General features: G+C 37.8%; 1 protein-coding gene across 1 annotated transcript in view; it reads right to left on the bottom strand.

Moving 5' to 3' along the window:
* Positions 1–20,624, bottom strand: part of ADGRD1 (adhesion G protein-coupled receptor D1) — a 156,669-nt gene that overhangs the window by 68,480 nt on the left and 67,565 nt on the right. The window contains exon 15 of the mRNA XM_084297053.1: positions 1,028–1,101. Coding sequence (XP_084153179.1) covers positions 1,028–1,101 — 74 coding nt within the window. The remainder of the gene's footprint in view (positions 1–1,027; positions 1,102–20,624) is intronic.

Here is a 20,624-nt window from a genome sequence, read left to right as displayed (position 1 = left end):
TATTCTTTAACTACCATGCACTAGGGAATAAGACTATCCTGACACAAATAAAACTCATGTGGAAGGACAGATTTCACATTTCAGTTTCTATCCCAAGGCAAAGCCTCAAAGGCACAACCCTCAGTGGAAAAGCATACAGGAACAATGTCCCAACCATATTAATTTGCTTCACTAAAATCTGTTTCTAATTTACCATAATTTGTGAGTAACCATAACGATGAGTAACTGCTAACAGCTGGGACAGTTCAACATCCCTGAAACAAAACTTCAATAAAACAATTGCAGTGACTTTCCCATGTGCATGCTGGATAGGAGGGATCACAACATTGCAGGCCATTGGTACATCAGTTAAACTTATATTATTACAGCTCAAAACCAGTTAATCCCCATGAAATTCAAAATTCACTAATTGTATTCTTTCTCAATTAACTCAGCAAGAGCAGCATGCTTGGAAATCAAAAAGAGGCTAAATATATTCAGAACTAAAAAAAAAAAGTAATAGTAACTGCTATTTTTCCATAGTTACTATTTCCTGAGTGAAATTTAGGGTGACATTTATTTACCTTTTATTCTAATTTGCATTCAGGGGCATAATATTTCTTCATTGCATGCATTGGCCAAAACTCACAGCTCTTAAATACAGATCTCACATGGTATTTTCAAACAGGCACAGATCCACAGAAAACAATGGTTATGTTGGAGGCTTGCCATCTTAAAACATCCAAGTGTCTGCCCAAATGGATATATTCGTAAACCATCATAAGCATGATCAGTATCAGTCTGCATTTTAGTTTTGATTCCAACACTTTTCAATCTCTCAATCACCTACTTAACACAAAGTCAGTGAAAAAAAAATGCTCCTATTTATGGTAAAAAGCCACAGTGAGATTGCATTTCTTGTAAAGAGTTTCATTACTTTCATTTACTTCCATAAATAAAAGAGAACAAGAAAGTAGGTAATATGTAGCATCACAAACTATGTGCAATTTGATTAAATCAAGTTAAAAAATTAAATTATGTAACATACCTATAGTCCAGAAATGCACAGTAAAGATGAACTCTGTTACTCTTATTTAGTGCTAGGCTGTATTGTTTGGGAGTCTGCAAGAAAGAAAAGAAAAGCCTTGAAGGAATGTTTAAAAAGAACCACAATCCATTGTTCAATCAGTTCAAATTCCTATTATTATAATAACTTCCCTAGACATTATAGATTAACCACCTTACTGAAAGCAAATTATTTTTTTTTTCAGTTCTCATGGTTTTATCACAAACCCCAAACATGCAAGGGCTGCTATTGTCTAACGTTTACATGCTGGAATTAAATTCACGTCACTTGGAGTGAGAAATTGGCATCCCATTTAAGTAATAGCAAAACAGACGTCCTTATTGTACATAAGCACAAATATATGTGTTAATTTTTTCAGCATATATTTCACTTCTTTGGGTTTTGTTCACATTAAGTAATAAAAATCTCGTATTTTAGGATTAATAACACTGAAATATGTGCATTACAATGACCAAATCACACACATTTTCTTTTCACTATAGGGATTACATTTAAATATATAATCAAACTGAAAGAGCAATGCTATAATCCAAGATTTTATTTTAACAGACTTCGGCAGTATGATGACGTAATTTTTATCTTTCACAAACAGATTTGGCCACATTAAGACTCCTCCATTCAGAAAGGATTGAAACCTCATTCTCCACTCTATTGCATCAGTTTCATGAGAAAATGATGAAAACAATATTGGAGTGAATTATTAGTTCATTATAGACAATATATGCAAAACAGAGGTTTCTAGTATCTGTTCTACCCTTTTTAATATAAAAATCCCCCAGATCTACTCTGTGGTAGATCCTACCTTAAGGCTATTTTTTTTTTTAATTACTAGAATCTTCAATAGAAATTGTGAATTAACAGCCCTCGGATTATTGCAACACAAAGCCAATATTTCTGTCAAACCAGAAAATAACAGAGCACTGTCCTCTTTGTTTTAAAGAAGAAAGATGTAAAAAACAAATAAACAAAGGAAAAAAAAAAGCATGCTGAAATTCAAGGAAGTACGAGAAGTCTCTTCAATTTTCTTCCTCTTCTCCCACAAGTTTGAGTGTCAGGCACAAGGTAGTACAGTTCCCTCCTTACCAACGATGATAAGACATTTCTAACCCAGGACATTCATGTTGGATTTCCACATACTCCCAATAGCTGTGCTGTAGATAAGGCCATTTATATCTTCTTAACTCACACCTCTGGATAACATAAATGGAATTTTCTTATCTACTCAAGCAACTTCTGGATAAAACTTCTGGTTCCCTGACTGAGCCTGGTTTTCCTAAGACTTCATCATAGAAACAGCTGAGATTGCAGGCTGGATACTCCCAGAAGTGGAGCTTAGATAAGACAGACTGCCACTTATCTGCTGAGGGTCTCTGTTTTCCCCCTCAGCTCTAGTCACTTCCCGTAGCATTCTTCCAGGAGGGGATCAAAGCAAACAGTAAAACTTAAAGTGTCTGAGACTGAAACTGAGTCCAAGCAGGTGGAGGAAGAAGAGCTGGCTGCCTGCTATCTCTCTCCCCAGTGCTCGTTAAACAAGCTGGCCCCTCTGCATTTTAGGCAGTTACTACTTTGTACCTATTTGTAATTCCAGCAGTGTGGTCTGATGGCAGAGTGCCCTGAACAAGAAATCAGTATCCCTGCCAATATTCATTATAACCCCAGCTACATGTGGTCCTCATGCTGATGGGGCACAGGGCACAGAGCTGCTGACCTTCCACTCTTACGAGAGGATGGCACCATTGAAGTGGCAATGGGACAAGCCCCCAGATTACCTGAAGATGTCTCACTGATATAACTCCAGGTCCAATCATGCCACTTTCTTTCCACATGTGGTTACAGAGATACAGTAAGCCCAACTATATGATGTTGATTAACACAGGGGAGTCCTTCCTCATCTTTGAAAGCCCTTCACTATTTCTGGTTGTTCTCTAAAGGTCCTGCACAAAGCCCCAAGAGCTCATTGGTATGTTCCCTGCTAGTTCCATCAACTGTGAACTTCCCATTCCTTTCAGAAAGTACCCTGTCATGAGCCTCACCTTTAACTACAGTAGGGGTCTTGCACACCATCCAAACCACATATGAAATATGGAGTGCCTTGCAGAAGCTGCTTCTTTCCCTTAATCCCACCTTTTGCTGTTCAGATTACTTTTGAAGACTGCAAGTTCAGAAACTGCAGAAGACTAATAATACAGCCCATGGCTGGAAAAATGCCTTCTGCAACTTCAGTTAACCTAGAGTTTTATTGACAGTTCACTTTGTTTTACCAGCAACAAGGGCACGTAGCATAATGTTTGTCCATTATGCTATATAATGTTATGTCCATCATGACATAGCTTTCCTGAAGTAAGCAATTGGAAGAATGTCAGTTTGTATTGCAAATTACTTCACTTTTATGAGAGTAAAGCAGTGGCTGGGAAAAAAAAAAAAAAAAAAAAAAAGGAGTGAGATCTGCTCTAATAGCAGCTAAGATTATAAGATTATACAATAACTGTTATTTCTGACTTGTGAAATATCTGTAGATAAATCTTGATTCTTAATGTACTAAATGGAAAGGGCACTGCAAGGTCAGGTTGGAATAAGACATAATACTTCAGTTGTGTATCTTTTCACACAAATAAATCCCAGATGTATGTTTTACCCTCAGTTAAGTATCTCTGGCAAGGGATGAATTACTGTTTTTCTCCATCTTTGACTCTAAACACAGATGTCACTCATTAGACAAAGAAGTACACCAAGTGAAGCTATACAGTCTCTGGACTATGTGCTGTCCAGAACTGTATGTAAACCCACATGGAAAAAATACATATAATGTGTATACAAAAAGAATCCATACCACTTCAACTATTTAATTTTCTCAAAGACTATGTTCTGTGTTTTTACATGCACAATGCAGGCATCACAAGGCTTTTTCTGTGCTATTCATGATAACTGCATAACAGTCATCTTCTCGGAATTCATTGAAACTCTGTAATAAAACTGTCAACAGAATAAAAACCCACCTAACATATAAGAAACTGGCCACAGTGAGGGATAAACTCTCACTGATCTTCAACAGTTCTACTTTAAATTACTCAATGAAAAACAAACAAACTGTCTCAATACTGCATTTCTTAAGTTAAACTATGTGTGACAGCACAGATGTGACTTGGATCCTGTAGCACTGAGGATATTGATTTAATGTCATTGATAACAAAGAACTTAATATACAAGTAGGCTTTTACACTAAAAGAATAAGTCGCTTGAATGTTTATAAAAGCCTATGAAAGGACAGTTTATGCAGCTTTTAGTAGTATGGAGAGAAAAAGTGCCAGTATGTCTAGTAATGCAGGGTCTGTTTGTCAGATCTTCTCCCTAATTTCAGTTCTTTTTATCCATTCTTCTGCATGGAGAGGGCTACATGTTGTAGCTTCAAAAAGAATTACATTAAATGAAGCAAAGGGCAGGGCACTGGCAAGCAAGAGCCAGGAACCCAAACCATGTTACTGAAAAACACAGTACAAGCTCCATGTCTCTATTTAGACCCCCAGCAGAAATAGAGTGGTTCAGCATCCCTTATTCTAACCACTGTTTTTTGGTAAATTAGTAAGACTTAATGCAAGCCACAGAAACTCCTTATATGTGTTGTGGGTATGTAGAGTGTATGCGTGGATGTGTGATGGGGATACGGTACTTAAACTGCTGGGAACTAGGGACAAGGCCATGGTTAGTGGGGGGAGAGGCCAAAAAAGGGGGGGGAGGGGCTAAAAGGACTGCTGGAAACCTTCAGAAAAACCTAGTTGCAGGAAATGTCATGAACAGAATTGCAGAAGAAAAACAGCCAGCCAGCTGCTGCTGGGAAGTTCTGCCAAGGAAGAGAAGCCAAGCAGAGGGTGGGGTGAACCTTTGTGAGATTAGTTTGTTTCTCCTCTCCTCCCCTGAATTTAAAAAGCAAACAAATACTTAGTGGCCACCAAGGGAAGAGGGTATGCACTTTCTAATTAAATATATGTTTTTCTCAAATGTGAGGAAGGAGATTTCTTTGGGCCAGATCTGCCATTGGTCTAAACTCAGTAGCTCCAAGCCCAAAGGTTAATGTTGGACTTTCTCTTATCCAAAGCACTTGATAAGTTAATTATTAAATTAATTAATTAATTAATTAATATTAAGATAATCAATAGACTAGATAATTAAGTTAAATTTGGTGTTGATTTGACTCTGTTTACAAAATGCATAATTTTGTTTAATTCAGAGATTTTGAAGCCTTGTCCTCTCAACATCCAAACACAGTGGATTATTTTGAAAGTGTTGAGAAAGGGCTCTACTGCAAACCACCACTTGTCAGTACACTTCTGTCTTTTGTGCAGTTCACAGCCCCACTGAAACATTCTTAAAAGTCTGTGAATGAACCTTGATTCTCATTTATGGAATAAGTTAGAGACTAGTCTTATTAATTTAACGATTTCTTCTCCACACTGTGACATCCTAAATGTTCGCATGACCTATCCAGGACCACATGACCACTGACTTTTCCTTCTAAGATAATCTACTTCTCTTACTTAGAAAATTAAAACTTTAAGATACTTTCATCTACTCAGCTCCCTGAAAAAAAAAAATACAGAAGAAAAGAGAAAGAAAGACTAACTACCTATTTCTATATTGGCTGTATTGTTCCAAGCTGTGAGAAAACTGCATTGCAAAGGACCTGGGACCAGGTCACCCAACCATTCTAATTTAGAGTCTGTTTGACTGATTCACCCTAAGGTGTAACTAGCATGTGTAATGAAAAAAATGTTACAAATCATACGAAAATGAATTTATCTTATCCACAAGGAATTATACAGTGTTGTGCATAAAAGCCAGACCTTTACCTGATGTAAATCAACAGTTCCATTGTGGTCAACAGTGCTATGCCAGCACACACTTACTGAAGCGATGCAGTGAAATATGTAGGCTCCCAGGGTCAACATGAAAACCCTTAGAGCATATTTCTTAATGGAACAAACATACAGGTGTGGTGCTTTGTTTTTGTTTTTGTTTTGAAAAGCATAGTAATACAAAGAGTGGAGGACTTTAATATAATATAAAGGAAATAAACAGTGAAATATCAAGTCCTATAAAGGCATATAAAATCTGAGCAGGTTGGCATATGTAATTGAATATGGATTGCTTTTTAATCTTCCTTCACCTGAGGTTAAAAAGAGTCAACATATCAATTTTCTGCAAAAATATTTTTAATCTAATACTACAATAGCTTTCCCTAGCTTTCAGAGCACCCTATTCAACAGCTGCTTTATCAGGCAAGCAATGTGAGAACAACAAAACAAAACATTAAAAAAAAAAAAAAAAAAAAAAAAAAAAACACACACACAAAAAAAAAAAAACTATGAGCAACAGACTGAAAAATATCTTGGCAGTTCTATTAGATCATATTTTTATAAAGAGGGAAAGAAAATGAGGAGGGAATGGATGAGGAAATTGTCCTTGGTACTTCTTTTCTCAATTACTGTGCACAGCAAAACAAACAAATAATAATAAATAAATAAATAAATAAATTACTTCTGAGTGTGTACAGCATCAAAAGATCCCATCTTTCTTATGGCACTGAGCAAGGGGCTTCATGGAGCAGCTGCCAAGACAACATCTGAGCACTTGCAGATCTCAGTGCGGCTATCAGGCACTGTGCATCTACAAAATAGTTGCTTGTGGTATATAATCATTATAGCACATATATACATATGTGGTATATAATCATATATACCACATATATAATAATCATTATAGCACATACAAAAGCTGGGGCAATGATTGCTAAATGTATGCTAGGTGCAATGCCTTGACAGTGTTAAAAAGGTAATTGCTCTCCTCTTTGATTTTGGGTGCTAAATAGTATAAAAGTCAGGTTTTCCCAAGAAGGCTCAAGGAAAGCTGCTGAACTGTTGAGCAATTTTGGCAATGGAAACTGACTGCAACCTTTGAGTTAAGATTACAGTCTTTCTAAACAACAAATACATAGTTCCCAAATGGTCTTTCTATAATCTCACGCCTAAAAAATTCCCACCCTAACATAGAAGATATGTTTATGTAGATCCCTCAGGTAGTTGACAGATTATAGCATCAGTGGGTCAGTAGTGAGGTCCGGACTCAGGAGCTTCTGAGCAAAAAGTACCATGATCAGCTTCACCAAGCCATGGATCCTCTATGGACAGTGCTTGTATACACCCCTCAATTTCAAAGATCTCAAATATGCAACAATATCTTTCTTTCCTTTTCGTTTCTTGTTGGCCTGGGTGCACAAGGGCACTATGATTGCTTTGTATGTATTTGTTAACACTGGGCAGAGACAAGCAGTTGCATGGCAAATTCTTTCAGCTTGGAAGCCAAAACTATTTAAGACACAGTACTGCAGTGTAAAAGCATGCCAAACTCCCATTGACTGCAATCTGGATTAATAATACTCACAATATTGTTGTAAATCATGGTAATAAATGGAAAGCACAGAAAGGCTGAAAAATAGCCATGGAAAGGAGAAGGCTCATTTTCATTAGAGATGCATAGAGTTGCACAAATAGAAACTGCAGGATAAGGACCTTTGAAATTCAATTTGGGCAGCAACCAAGTTACATCAGTAAATATTTGATGTTTAAAATTTTAAAGTGCCAGTCAGTGAGAAATGGGGCCTAGCAGGGCAGCCTTTCCTTACATGAGTACCAGTAAACAGAGGATTGAACTGATGTTCTAAAGCAGCTTTTATGCTTAAGTGAAAAAATGATTTCTCATGCCCCTTACAGCATTGTTCTGTTCCAAAGAACTACAAAGTGAAAATATGAATGTTCTTGTTCTAGAAATAGTATCATTTGATTAATTACTAATTTAGCAGTCAGCTGGTTTTGATATGTCTTTACAGTTAAACAGTTATATCCATGTGCGAGTACAAAATTTATCCATACACAGCCCTCTAAACCAGCATGTTGTTTAGATATCTAAAGATGGACAAAGGACTGCAAAGCTAAATCACTGATACTAAACACTTGGGACATGTTTTTCTCACTTCTTTAAGTTTTAGCACGTCAATTTAAATGAGAGCAAGGGAGAACCTGTTTCTTTCCCGTACGTTATTGATAGAATTGTTTATGCAGAGCCACTGCCACCAAACTCTTCAGGACACTGCACATAGCCTCCACCTGGCTCAGAGCATAACCTCCAACTGGGTATTACCTCTCCAGAATTAATGGATGCGATCTGGCTCCAAACAGGTCTAATTTGAATCAGGTAATTTAAAATGCAAGTTATTTCACTCAGGGTGCCCATGTTGAAGCAGTTACTTATTGCTCAAAAGACCTTATTCTGTTTTCATGCAGTGTTGCTAGGGTACTCTGGCAGCAGCAGTAGCAGGACGTGTGGGCACAGCCCTGCAGAGCACATTTCTGCTCTTCCCTTCTCTCCCCTCCAGCACACACTCAGAGCAGCCAGAACTTCGTACTTCAGAGAAAAATAAAACCTTTTTGATTGTCAGGGACAGAGTAAAATAGTTTATAACACTGGCAAGTACATAAATAAAAAGAAATATATCCCTCTTTTTATTTTTAGACCTACCTGAAGTGGAGTTTGCTGAGAGGTCGTGAACACAGAATCCTAAAGGGCTGTTATCCCCTAACCACTATCCCCATCTATATCATTTATGCTCTGAACTGTATTAATGTCTGTATTAGATGGGACAAGATGAAAATAATATATCAGGACAGATAAAAGAATAACAATAAAAAAGCTAACAATACAAAACTACCCCAAACCTGGGCATTTGGCCTGGTTCTTCCAAGTAATTCTGTAAAATACCATTTCAAATAGTACAAAGCAAGACTGATTGTTAGTGCAACTTTTTGCCATGGTCATTCACCTGATCCAAGATTATGTTGCTTTTGCTGCTCCTGCATACTTACGCCCCTTGAGAAAAAAAAAAATTGTTTTTGTTTGTTTGTTTTTTAAGGTGAATAAATAAAAATACTTACAAAGATGTCTGTGCAACCCATCCACCAGTCCTGCAAAATTCCAGTGATATAAGGTGCAAGACCCTTACTGGCCCTTTTTGGACAGATGAATGAACTATCATTTCAGTTTTCCCCCACCCAACTTACAATCAACATACTAAAGGAGAGTTTGTGGTCATGCTGATACAAATCCATGGTAACTTTCCAAAATTGCTTAATGAAATGGACAACAGTGTCTTTTGGTATTTTTTGTTTGTTTGTTTCTTTTTGCTATGCCTCTTCCTGCTACTATGCATTATTACATTAAAAATGCATTTCTTTTATAAAATGAGAAGCAGATGTCCTGTTCCATATACCCTTTTTTAGCTCCCTCTAATTTTCTTAACTCATGTGAAAGTACTGCTGAAGGAAAACAACTGGTTTGATTCATAATAAAAAGGCCATTAAAAATGGACATCTTTTCTAATCCAACTGAACCACAGTGAAAGAAGTAAACAATTGATTTTTCCCCCCATTCACCTATAATATTTTGACATAGACAGAAATATTTCCCTTTGCTATACAACTATCCAGGCCTATTGCAGAGCTCTGTAACAGGAAGCAATGTCTAGGCAATGACAAGAGCTGTGACAGGGACCAGAAGGCAGGCACAAAGCGTAATCCTTTAAAGGAATTCACAGAGTAGAATCAATTTTAATACTTTTCCTATTAGGTAATATTTCCACAATTCTTAGTTTCCAAATCATTGCTTAGGCTTTTCCTCCTTATGGCTTTTTTTTTCTTTTTTTCTTTTTTTAAGAGAAACATTTGCATCTGATGAGAAACATTCAAGACACCCGATTTAACATTTAAGCTGCAGCTGTGATTCACAATCCCTAAGTGACTTCAGCAGAGAGAATTTAAACCAGAAGCAAGAAACTGGGAGAACTCAGCACGAGCTGGATAGATGCTGGGCATGCTGCCCACTGCGGGGCAGTGCCGTGGGAGGGAAGCAGGACGGAGAGACGGGCAGTGCCTGCCTGCGTTTGCTCCAAGGTCTGCAGAACAGTTACAGTCACTTGTATCCCAAAACAGACATGCTTGGATTGCTGATAAGTAGATTTCACAAAGCTCAGCTGAAACTGAAAACCCTTGAAACAGAGGTTCAGTCCCTACAAATAACATGCACCAGCACCTGCAAGAAGTTGCCCTGAATTCAGATACAACACAAAACCACAAAACCCAACAGCAAGTCCCACTGGGATTTTTTTGTTTGTTTGTTTCAGTTTTGCATACTTCTTTGCCAATACACAAATGAGGGCTGGATTAGCAAACATCTGTTGCTCACAAGACTGAAAGTATCAATTATAAGATGAATCGATCAATATTTAGTCATATTTATTATGGAAGAGGCTTTAGACTCTATTAACACATTTTTTCACACAATGAGCCATAGTAGTTAGCCCAAGACTACCAGATTTCCAAGTGAAGAATCAATATATATTGCCTTTTCTAAGTACACGGAAAGAAAAAGCACAAATATGCCCTGCACAAAGTCTGTGTCCTTATTTTGAAGAGCACAAGGACTCTGACAGCTTAGAGCAGTGATCATTAAAATTTCCTGTACTCTGCATGGTAATAACAGGAACAATAGACTGTTTATGGAATTATTGGGAATATTGCATTTATCTTTCTTTGTGAAGACTTCAGTGCCTTGCACTCCACTTGCAAGGACAAACTTAGCTACTGGGAATGGATAGCTTTGGCAGCCTGTGACTGCAAGAGGTCTGATACAGCCAAATGCTGCACATGAAGCAGGACTTGGTAGTGTTAGGTGATGGATGGAATTGATGATCTGATGGGTCTTTTCCAATCTAAGTGATTCTGTGTTTCTTTGGCAAGGGGGCAAGGGCTGCTGGTCCCAGGAAAGGCTCCCTGAGTCTCCCTGGGGATCCCAGCTAAGCCAGTGAGGTTTTGCCCAGGGAACCAGCTGAAGCACAGTCCCATCTCCCATATACACACCTGCATAAGCAAGGGCTTTGTAGCCCTTGGCAAGGTAGAATAGAAATGAGAGCAATTCAACAGGAGTTAAGTGAGCACCGAAGGAGCAAGGTCTTCAAGCCACAGACACAAAGCTTTTGGTTTTCTGTGTTTAGCACATACTGGGACTCTGGTTTATGACACAGATACCCTAATATGGAAAAAAAATGTACTCCTGAAGGAAAACGTCAGCTTCTTCAGATGTCTGGAGAAGCCCCTCCATGAGTTTCAGTGAGAATTTGATCAGGTCTGCGTTATGTCCTTAAAAATAAATAAATAAAAAAAAAATGATTGTGTAAGATATTCAATTGGTTCATCATTATGTATTTGTACTGTCATCTTTGCTAACATTTCTGTGCAAAGGCCTAGGTTTTAAAGGGCAGTTTGAAGACATGATTTAATGAAAGCTTTAGGAGGAGTTTTAATAGTTCATGTCAGAAACAGAGTACCAGGCTTAATTGAAAAAATATTTACCACTCAGTATGCCTGTTGCTAATTTTTTTTTATAGGATTGGATTTATATGTTAGCATTTTCCATTCTCATTAAAATCCTGGCTATGCGAATGTTGTGAATGAAAAGCAATGCCTCACATTCTTTGTGAATTATACGTGGCAGGCTTTGTTTTATATCGACCCTTTCAGTTCTTATATCCCTTGACTAGCTACTAATCATCATTTATCCTGTCCCTGACTCTGCTAATCTCTGCAGAGCGGGTGAGACAGGCAGTCAATGGAGGCGATGGAGTATAAATAATGACAGAGTACAATAAACATTCCAATTGCAATGCCACATCTCATGACAAAGACTTTCAGAAAGATACAGTGCACAGTCCTTCTACGATAAGGCTGTTGTAACCAGACTGGGAAATATTGCAAAAACTTTATGCTTGCTTAAGCTTCAAGATATTCAGGCCCACTAGGTGAGATAAGGGAATGTTTATTTTGTGTAATCAAAAAATCACTTGGATTCAGGATACTTGGTTTTATTCTCAAATTCTCTTTCCTCACGTGACTCTTCATTGGTTCTTTCCTGACTGTTTGGTTTCATGTCCGTTATCCTACCTATTTAGTCTGTAATATCTCAAAATAAAATACATCTTCTCAATCTTGTTATGCTTTACACAGTGGGAATCCAGATAACATCTGCAAAGACCACTGTAAATGTATGTGTTAACATACAACCTAATACTGTGTCATTTTCTGATAAGCAGCCCTGGATCATCTGAATATTTCATTAAGTTCCCAGTGAATGCAGGGACTTTCTTCGCTTGACGTCTCTCTCCCCAAACTCCAGGTGGGAGACGTAAGCCTGCTACTTCATTTCTTCATCTGTTTCATTTCTAACAAGCATCCAGCCATATAGCCCCAGAGTAAAACTGACCTGGGGAAAAAAAAAAAAAAAAAAAAAAAAAGAACCCCAAGAGAAATGCAAGGTTTCTATCACATTAAGATGCTAAAGCTCTAAAGCTGCTGTCTTAAGCAACACGATCAATAAATGAGACAAGGAAGTGCAGACATGGAGCAGGATTGCTCTCTTAGATACAACCCAAATCTGTACCACATTGGTTTTAATATTAATCCTCAGACACAGACAGAAATCCTTTTCTGCAACGCTTCTTGAGCTGCAGAGCAATGTAACAAACACTCTTGCAAGGCTCTGTGAAAGACTATTTTTTAGACCGTAGCATCCTACTAAGATACCATACTGTCCTGACTAGGTATTTCTAGGATTAATTTCATGGCTTTCCATTGCTTGCTTGCTTTCTTTCTTTCTTTCTTTCTTTCTTTCTTTCTTTTCTTTCTTTTCTTTCTTTCTTTCTTTCTTTCTTTCTTTCTTTCTTTCTTTCTTTCTTTCTTTCTTTCTTTCTTTCTTTCTTTCTTTCTATTGTGGAAAGAACGTTTACATTTTTCTTCCTCTGATTTGAATCTTTTCTCCCATTCCTGTACATTTGCCAAATATGAGTTGTCTTTTAGTCTGTTGCATGAATGAGAATGAAGCACACACAGCTATTAAGTTCAATGTCATTTTTCACTCACAGGAACTGTGAGGGTGCCAGAACTATTTGATTTGTGCATCAGCCACATCCAGTGTATCGAGAACCACTCGAATTAGGCCTGCTCCATTAGCTCTAGCTACAAAGTTGAGTAACATGAGACTAAGCCATTGAACTCATTTTTTTTTTAATGAGAGAATGGCAGCTAGTGGAGCTTCATGTACGGCTCTAGACATAATGCAGATAGAGCCATTGCTGCTGATTCAGCAGTGACAGAGCTGTAGCTGGCTGCAGTTTAAATCAGGGCCCCTGGCTCTGCTGATGGCTTCACCACACAAGGCCAAGGGCTGGCACAGCCACAGCCTTCAGGACCGCAGGAATATGAGGGCAACTTCAAGGCTGTGCTGGCAGAACAGCGATAAATGATGCACTCCTGAGGAGCTGGGGCACTCACGTTTCAGTGACTGATTTCTTTTCAGTTTAACCGGGATTAAAATCTTAAAATAGGGGTACGTTCAACTTTCAGTCTTCAGCCACATTGTGAATGACACCGAGTTTTCCTCTTTTCCCTTAGCTAAAAGTTTACATGAACACCTGATCAGAAGGGTTGTGTGCAGCTGAATCGGTGGGGTGAAGCAAACCCAAAGCGCACTGCTGCAGGCTGAGGAAGAGAAGCAAGCAGCCCATTAAGGTGTTACTGCTTGCTGGCTGATGATTCATCTGGGCACAGTGCAAAGTGCCACATGGCATGGCAATTTATGGCATCTTCTGCCATAATTCAAATGCCTCCAAAATTACTCAGCTCCCAGTTTGCACTGTTTGTCTGGAGCTCAGTTTTTCCATGTGATTCCTGAAATCAGCAATGGGTCCCTCTGGAGACTGAGCTAATGGTTTGAGGAACGTAACTATGGTAATTAGAGCTTGGCAAAGATTTTTGCAAAATCTCCAGGCTCACTTGTTGATTACTTAGCACAACAATTTAAAACAGGAAAAGAATGAGAAATCTCATGTTCCTGCCTCATTGGAAATGCTGCTGCACCCCCTTGCTTTCTCTTTCTTGCACTTCAGTGAAATGTCACCTTTTGGTTACCTGGATTTTTAAGCATCTTAACAAGATGCAGTGGCCAATACTTAAGCAATATTCCAGAGTGCCACATTCCGGTAAGCTGCTGAGACACGGCACCCTGCACATCAATCGGCATCCTTTCTTTTCTTCTTTTTCTTTAAGTAAAATACATTGCATAAATTGGGGAAATGCTTTTAGACCTAACAAAACTATAATCATATGCAAACAGAAATGGCTGACTGCACAATTTAATTTACTCAGATAATTCTATATAGCTTCTGAAACAATTACGAACCAAAAAGCAAATGCCTTCAGCAAACTGCTGCGTGACAGAAGCTTTAAAGGGCTCAGAGGTACCCAGTCTGTTCCCACTGAACTTAGGAAATAAACTCCCAGTAACTGCAGTAGGTACAAGGCACAATATTTCTGTTCTGCTGTGATTAAGAGTTATTAAAAAGAAAGACAGTCCAGCTCTAGGAACACCATGTCTCAGAACATTACAGCAAATATTTCAGTGTCATCTGAATGCTAGTTAGGGATGCTTTATACCATGGAGCATGGAACTTTCATTTCTTCACTAAACATTATTTTTGGAAACAGTCTTGCTTGTGTTCATGGGAATATATCCAGTGGGGCCACACTTACAATTAAGACATCCCTTTTATACTTTATAAATATTTCAATAAATGGCTGACAGACTTAAAAATAAATGTATTTTTTAATAAATGGATAATGGTTAACGTGTCACAAAATACAAATAAACCAGGAGATTCCTTCCAACTATTACTTACAACCTAAGAACTTTTAGTATGCTTTTATACAACAATGACACATGCTACCCACATCTATCCTATGTCCATATTATCTAATGCTCCTTTAGAAATCCTTAAAAAGGGGCTCATTAAAACAATGCAAAGTCTCTCTTTTTCTCTCTCTCTTTTAACACAAATTAGATGTTCTTTTGCAAACACTCATGGTAGGTAATTCAAAACCAAGTATTCAATTCAAGTATTTCTAAAGTCAGAAGAGGAGAAAGAGTAAAAAAATCCTTCCCTAGAGAAGTATTTAGATTCTCTTCAGCACAGTAGGTTGGCATCAACGCTGTGACATCTATGCAGTCACTGGAATTCTTGGACTACCCTGCACGCAAAAGGCTTTGCCGTAGTTAATGGGAACAAAACATAAACAGCCTCAGAAAACTGTACCATCAGGCTGTAATTTATCTGGTGGGGACCAAGATCACTGCAGGGTATAGCTCAGGTTATGCTGACTAATAAATCATGAGTTTAAAGCATCTGAGTGAAACAGCCTTGAGCCTCAACACAAAGCAAAGGAATATAATTTAAATGCCGTCTTAGAGTTTATGGCCAACCTTTCACTAGGGTCTCCTAGTGCTACACAGAATCAAAGGGCAGAAGAGCCTGGGGAAGGGTAGGAAGATGGGAAGAGGAAAGGAAAAACACACCTCTTTCTTCCTCTTGGACTCAGACGTGTACAAAAACAAGAATTTATAATCTGTCTAAGCATACTTCATAAGGGAACAAAAGAAAGTACAGGTCTCAAAAGCAGAAAAACCCATCTGAAACATTATTTACCAACAGGATTATCACTGATGTCTCTTCAAACAGTGCTGCACAACAGTCAGCTACCTCTCGTGTTACCCAGCATGTTAGGTACATTTTAAGTAAGATGTACCCAGTGCACAGAGAATAGAATAGAATAGAATAGAATAGAATAGAATAGAATAGAATAGAATAGAATAGAATAGAATAGAATAGAATAGAATAGAATAGAATAGAATAGAATAGAATAGAATAGAATAGAATAGAGGCAAAGAATAGCTCAGGGACTCTTCTGAGCACTCACAGCATTCACCTTAGGACTTCACTAATGCAGCCAGGCCTCTTATTTCCTTTTTTTACAGTAGTGATTCATTTCTGTTTATTTTCCATCAGCAAAGTATTGATCCAACCAGCCCTTTTTTGGAGTTTTGAACCCACTTCTCCTCTCATTGTTTGCTTTAGCAAACTCCTAGTTGTTACCACATTCACCCTCTGGAGAGCAGGAAAAGCACCAAAACCAAAGGCCATTTCCAATGGCTCAGGTAAGTCAATATGTTTCAGGAACATGTAATCTTTAATGTTTGCTGTCAGTTAAAAAATAAAATTTTGATCTTTAAGGATGTTCAGCATGACTTCTGAATGCAAGCTTTTTAAATGTAATTTTATAAATGGATCTGTCATAGTCATGTTTAGTTAGTCTTTTTATGTTGCACTGGACCTATAAGGAGCTTCAGGGTGAGCACTGAGAATCAGGATGAATTGTATGCAGTGCCTATCATCTACAGAAGCTGTTTGCTCAGTCAGGACTTGGTGCTGTATAGAGGGAGTTTCTCCTTCAAGATGATCTTGAGCTTTACTGCTCAGCCCTAGACCCAGTCCGAGGCACATTGTCAAGGGACTCTCCTAACAGTAATCAAAGCTTTGTTACGGGTTCGCATCACATCTTCCAAGTGTGTATTCAGCTCAATCTGCCTTTGAAGTGAGTTTCACCACAGAATTTATGGCTTGATCCCAAGCCCATTTAGGCAGGTTAAGGTCTTTATTTGGATTTAAAGGAGGTTTGGATCATTCTTTCTATTAAAAGGCCAGCAAAATTTCTCATTAACACCCTCAGAGACTTCAAATACTGACAGATTTCATTACCTAAAAGTATCTAGTAAGAGCCTTCCAGACTAGAGCCCTTTACAGCACAGAGGTTCAGCCTGCTTTAGGAGAACATTTTACTTTTGTACTTTTTTGTTGTTGTTGTTGTTCCAGGTTGCACTATTTTCTAGCATTTTGTTCTTGATTGACCCAGATACAGGCTGCCCCAAGGCAAATAAACATGAGCTGCTCTGTTCAAAATGGAATTTGTGCCAGGAAATATTCAGGATAGGAAAGCATTTGTTGTGTGTGATGGCCCTGTTCACTCCCTAATCTCCTCCATGGGTTTCAGCTGTATTCTCTTCCTACAAATGCAGTCTAATTGCATTTCTAAGTCTAAATGCAGTTCTTGCTGTGAAGAGGAATTTTCAGTCTTGCTGGAGAACACTTCAGCCACCTGCGCTCTGCCGAGGCATTGTACATCACAGAACAGAACCCTAGAGACGGATGCTGTATCACAGAGATATGAGTATCACTGCCATCTGAGTCTCCCCATAAAAGGAAGGGGCGACTCAAGCAATCAAAATTACACGTCCTTTGGTTTGCACCATTGTAAGGATCTTCTTAATTATTTACAGACACTTAGGGAATGCAACATAACTAAATGTCATAAGAACTTTCATGAGAAAACAAAAAGAAAATATGTAGAAGACATCTGAAGGCCAAATATAAACATTCAGGTATACTCAGTAGCTATCTGATGCAATATTGAGGGTTATTAGATGTAATCTGTATTGCAGAAACATGTCTTACACTTGAAGAATTGAGGCTATGAAAATACTATTTCTTCCTATATCCACATCCCACTTGTTCTGCTTTTGGCTTCTCTTTCTTCCCAGCCCTCAAGGACTGAAAGCATAATAACAATCACATTATTTTTTAACTTAATAGAAGGAACAGTGAAACTAATTCCAGCCTTGGGCAGTCCAGACAGCAGAAATCTACTCTCATCCTTAATGTACATAAATGAGATTGCAGTTAGATTGCAATCTTACTGTCAACTGCACGCCAAGGAACTGGTATGCAGGGCTCTTCTCTGTTCTTTTCACTGGGTGCCTAACGATCCCTCTATCTCAGTGGGAACTTGTTAAAATATTGAAAAAAGTCTCAAGATAAATTTAAGCATACATAGTAACACGCCCCATGGAATAGAATTAACCTAGATGGCTATATACGTTATGCAAATTGCAGCATATGACTATGTGGTAGATGGATATTATAGGTTACAGCACTCACTAGACTTGGATTTGTTGTCTTCAGCTGACAAAAAATGACATCCCAAATACCTACTTTTGTCTTTTCCTTCCTAGTAATTAACACAAGCAGCCTTTAATGTATGCTACACCAGGGGACTGCCATCCAACCGTTAATAACGTACACAAGCCAACGAACGTAGCAATCATGAGAGTCTGACATGGCAGTCTCCAGCTCCCCAGCATCGATTACTAACACAGCTCCTCTGACACAGGCTATATAAACTGGTTTGCTGGCATGCTGAGGGCTGAGGCAGGGTTTAAAATATCCTCACAAAACTATCTAAAGTGTACAGATTACCCACAATTAAAAGTAAGGGTTTTTCTACTTGTTTTGATTGTAGCCTTTACAATATTTTTTCTTATAAAAAAAAAAAAAAAAAAAAAAAAAGTGGCTGACTTTATCTTGTTTTGTTGTGTCTTTCAAGAATGCTTTTCTTAGAGGGTCGTTTAATGAAAGCAAAAGAAAATGATTCTTCCCCCCTGCTTGTTATGGTGACCAAAATTTCTTTGGGAGAATGCTTCCATTTCAGGCTGAAACAGAGTGTATATTACTCAAACAGAACTATTGGCATCTAATTCTAGCTTCGCATATCTATAGTGGTGTTTTTTACTATTCCCTAAGCTAAAAGACACAGCACGAAATTGCAAACTAAAATACATTCTCTGGACGATGCTAGTGGTATTTTGACTGTGGTTGGAAATTACGCAAACAAGCAGATGAACACAGGAGGGACAGAATCTCAAAATACATTCTGTTCACAGAACAAATTCACTGCGATTAAATTAGACTCAAGTTTATCTGATAGTAAAAAGGGATCATATCCAAAAAAGAGCCACAGCTATGGATGTTGAGTGCACAAACTGTGCTCAAACTACTGATGATATAAAATTACTTGTTGGGGAAATTTAACTTTCTCAGACACAGACAGAGATAGCAAAGAACAAGAAAATCACATGTATACCTGTCCATTATTTTATTTTATTTTATTTGTGATGTGAAATTCTCCATTTCTAAGTTCATCCATTAGACAGAAAACCTAAAGGTTCATGAAGAATTGTTTCTTATTTTTCCTGAAACTTCAAGAAAAATTTCTCTTTATGCTTTGTTTGTATGTGGAAGGAGTTGTTTAAATTTTTTCTGTCTTTTCCATTTTTGGTGTAACGTGGGACTGGAAAAATAAAAATGTCAAGAAATTTTAATAATTAAAATATGGAAAATTGCACCTTTTCTATACAATCTCCATACCATTTCCCCCAAATAAGGGAAAAGAAAAAAAAAAAAAAAGACTACTTTTTGAAAAAAATAAAAAGATTTTCAAAACAATTCAATTTCTCTCTCAGTCACATTCTCTTGGTTTTCAGCCTATATGCAACAGAGTAAATTATTAAATTCACTCACATTAAATCTCTGCCTAGAAAATGTATACTGGTATCTGGGAGGTTTACACAACTAATTTATATTCCTCAGGGAACTGACATAGGAAACATTACAGACCGGAGTATGACAGCACTGCTAATGTTTCTGGATGGCATATGTTAAAAATCCTGAAGCTGTGTTTATCACCTACTTTTCCAAGGACATACTTTTATTTTTGCATGTTTTCCCTATTGTTACCTTACTGCTTTTCCCAAGATGCTTTTCTTCCAGTATTGGGAGTTCTTTCACCAATTTTGGTGGCAAAAGGATCAGGCTCACCGAATTCGTGTAAACCTAGAAGATCCATCCTACTGGGGTAATGACTTTAAGAGATATTCATTAGAATAAAGAGAAACTAAGGCTAAGCATTGGGAGTGCGGGGATTGTTGGTTGGAGGTTTTGTTGTTTTTTCTTGTTTGGGGATTTTTTTATTGTTTTAGAGCATGACAAAGCATGGCCTGAGGCCAACAGTGTCATTTGTTTATCTAAGATTTGTGTTGTAAAGAACTTGTTTTCATTTTACATGAAAAGAAGAAAAGGAAAAACAATTTTATTTTGAGCTTGTTTCTAGTATTTCAAGCTTTAACTCTGAGAACAACTTCAAGGCCAAACTTTAGACACCTAAAATACAGGGTTTCTAAAGAAAATGCTGACAGCCTCTGAACTATAAAAGTTATGGAGAACCCTGTAATAGTAATAATAATATCTTTCATTTATATACAGTGCTTTTTCTCCTAAAACGTCTCATAAACCATAAGTCAAACAATCTCATCTGTGGCAGTAAAAAGGACTAAAATAAGAAGTATTGTAAACTTCTGCATTGGAGAAAGCTTCCACTCCCGGTTCAGTTGCTGGCTATGATTTCCAGTAAAATTAAGTTAAACTAAACAAAGTAATTTTGGCGGCTCACCTGGTCACTAGTGCCTTCCCTCTGAACTGACCTGTGTGACAAGAATGAGAATGAGCACAAAGTAAGAGCAGATGTCCACAGACTCCTGCGATGAAAAAAAGATTTCCCATATGGCTCTGAGTTCTGCACAGCCTGGTCACAGACTACAGCATACAGCTCTGAAACTCTAGCTCTTGAGATTTCCCTCCAGAAAGCTCAGGAAGGAACAAGTCACTACTATAAAATATATA

This window comes from Netta rufina, assembly GCF_964035555.1.
Source record: "Netta rufina genome assembly, chromosome: 17".
NCBI classification, from domain to species: domain Eukaryota; kingdom Metazoa; phylum Chordata; class Aves; order Anseriformes; family Anatidae; genus Netta; species Netta rufina.
The sequence above is the reverse complement of the archived record's forward strand: the minus strand, read 5'-3'. Positions and strand labels throughout refer to the sequence as shown.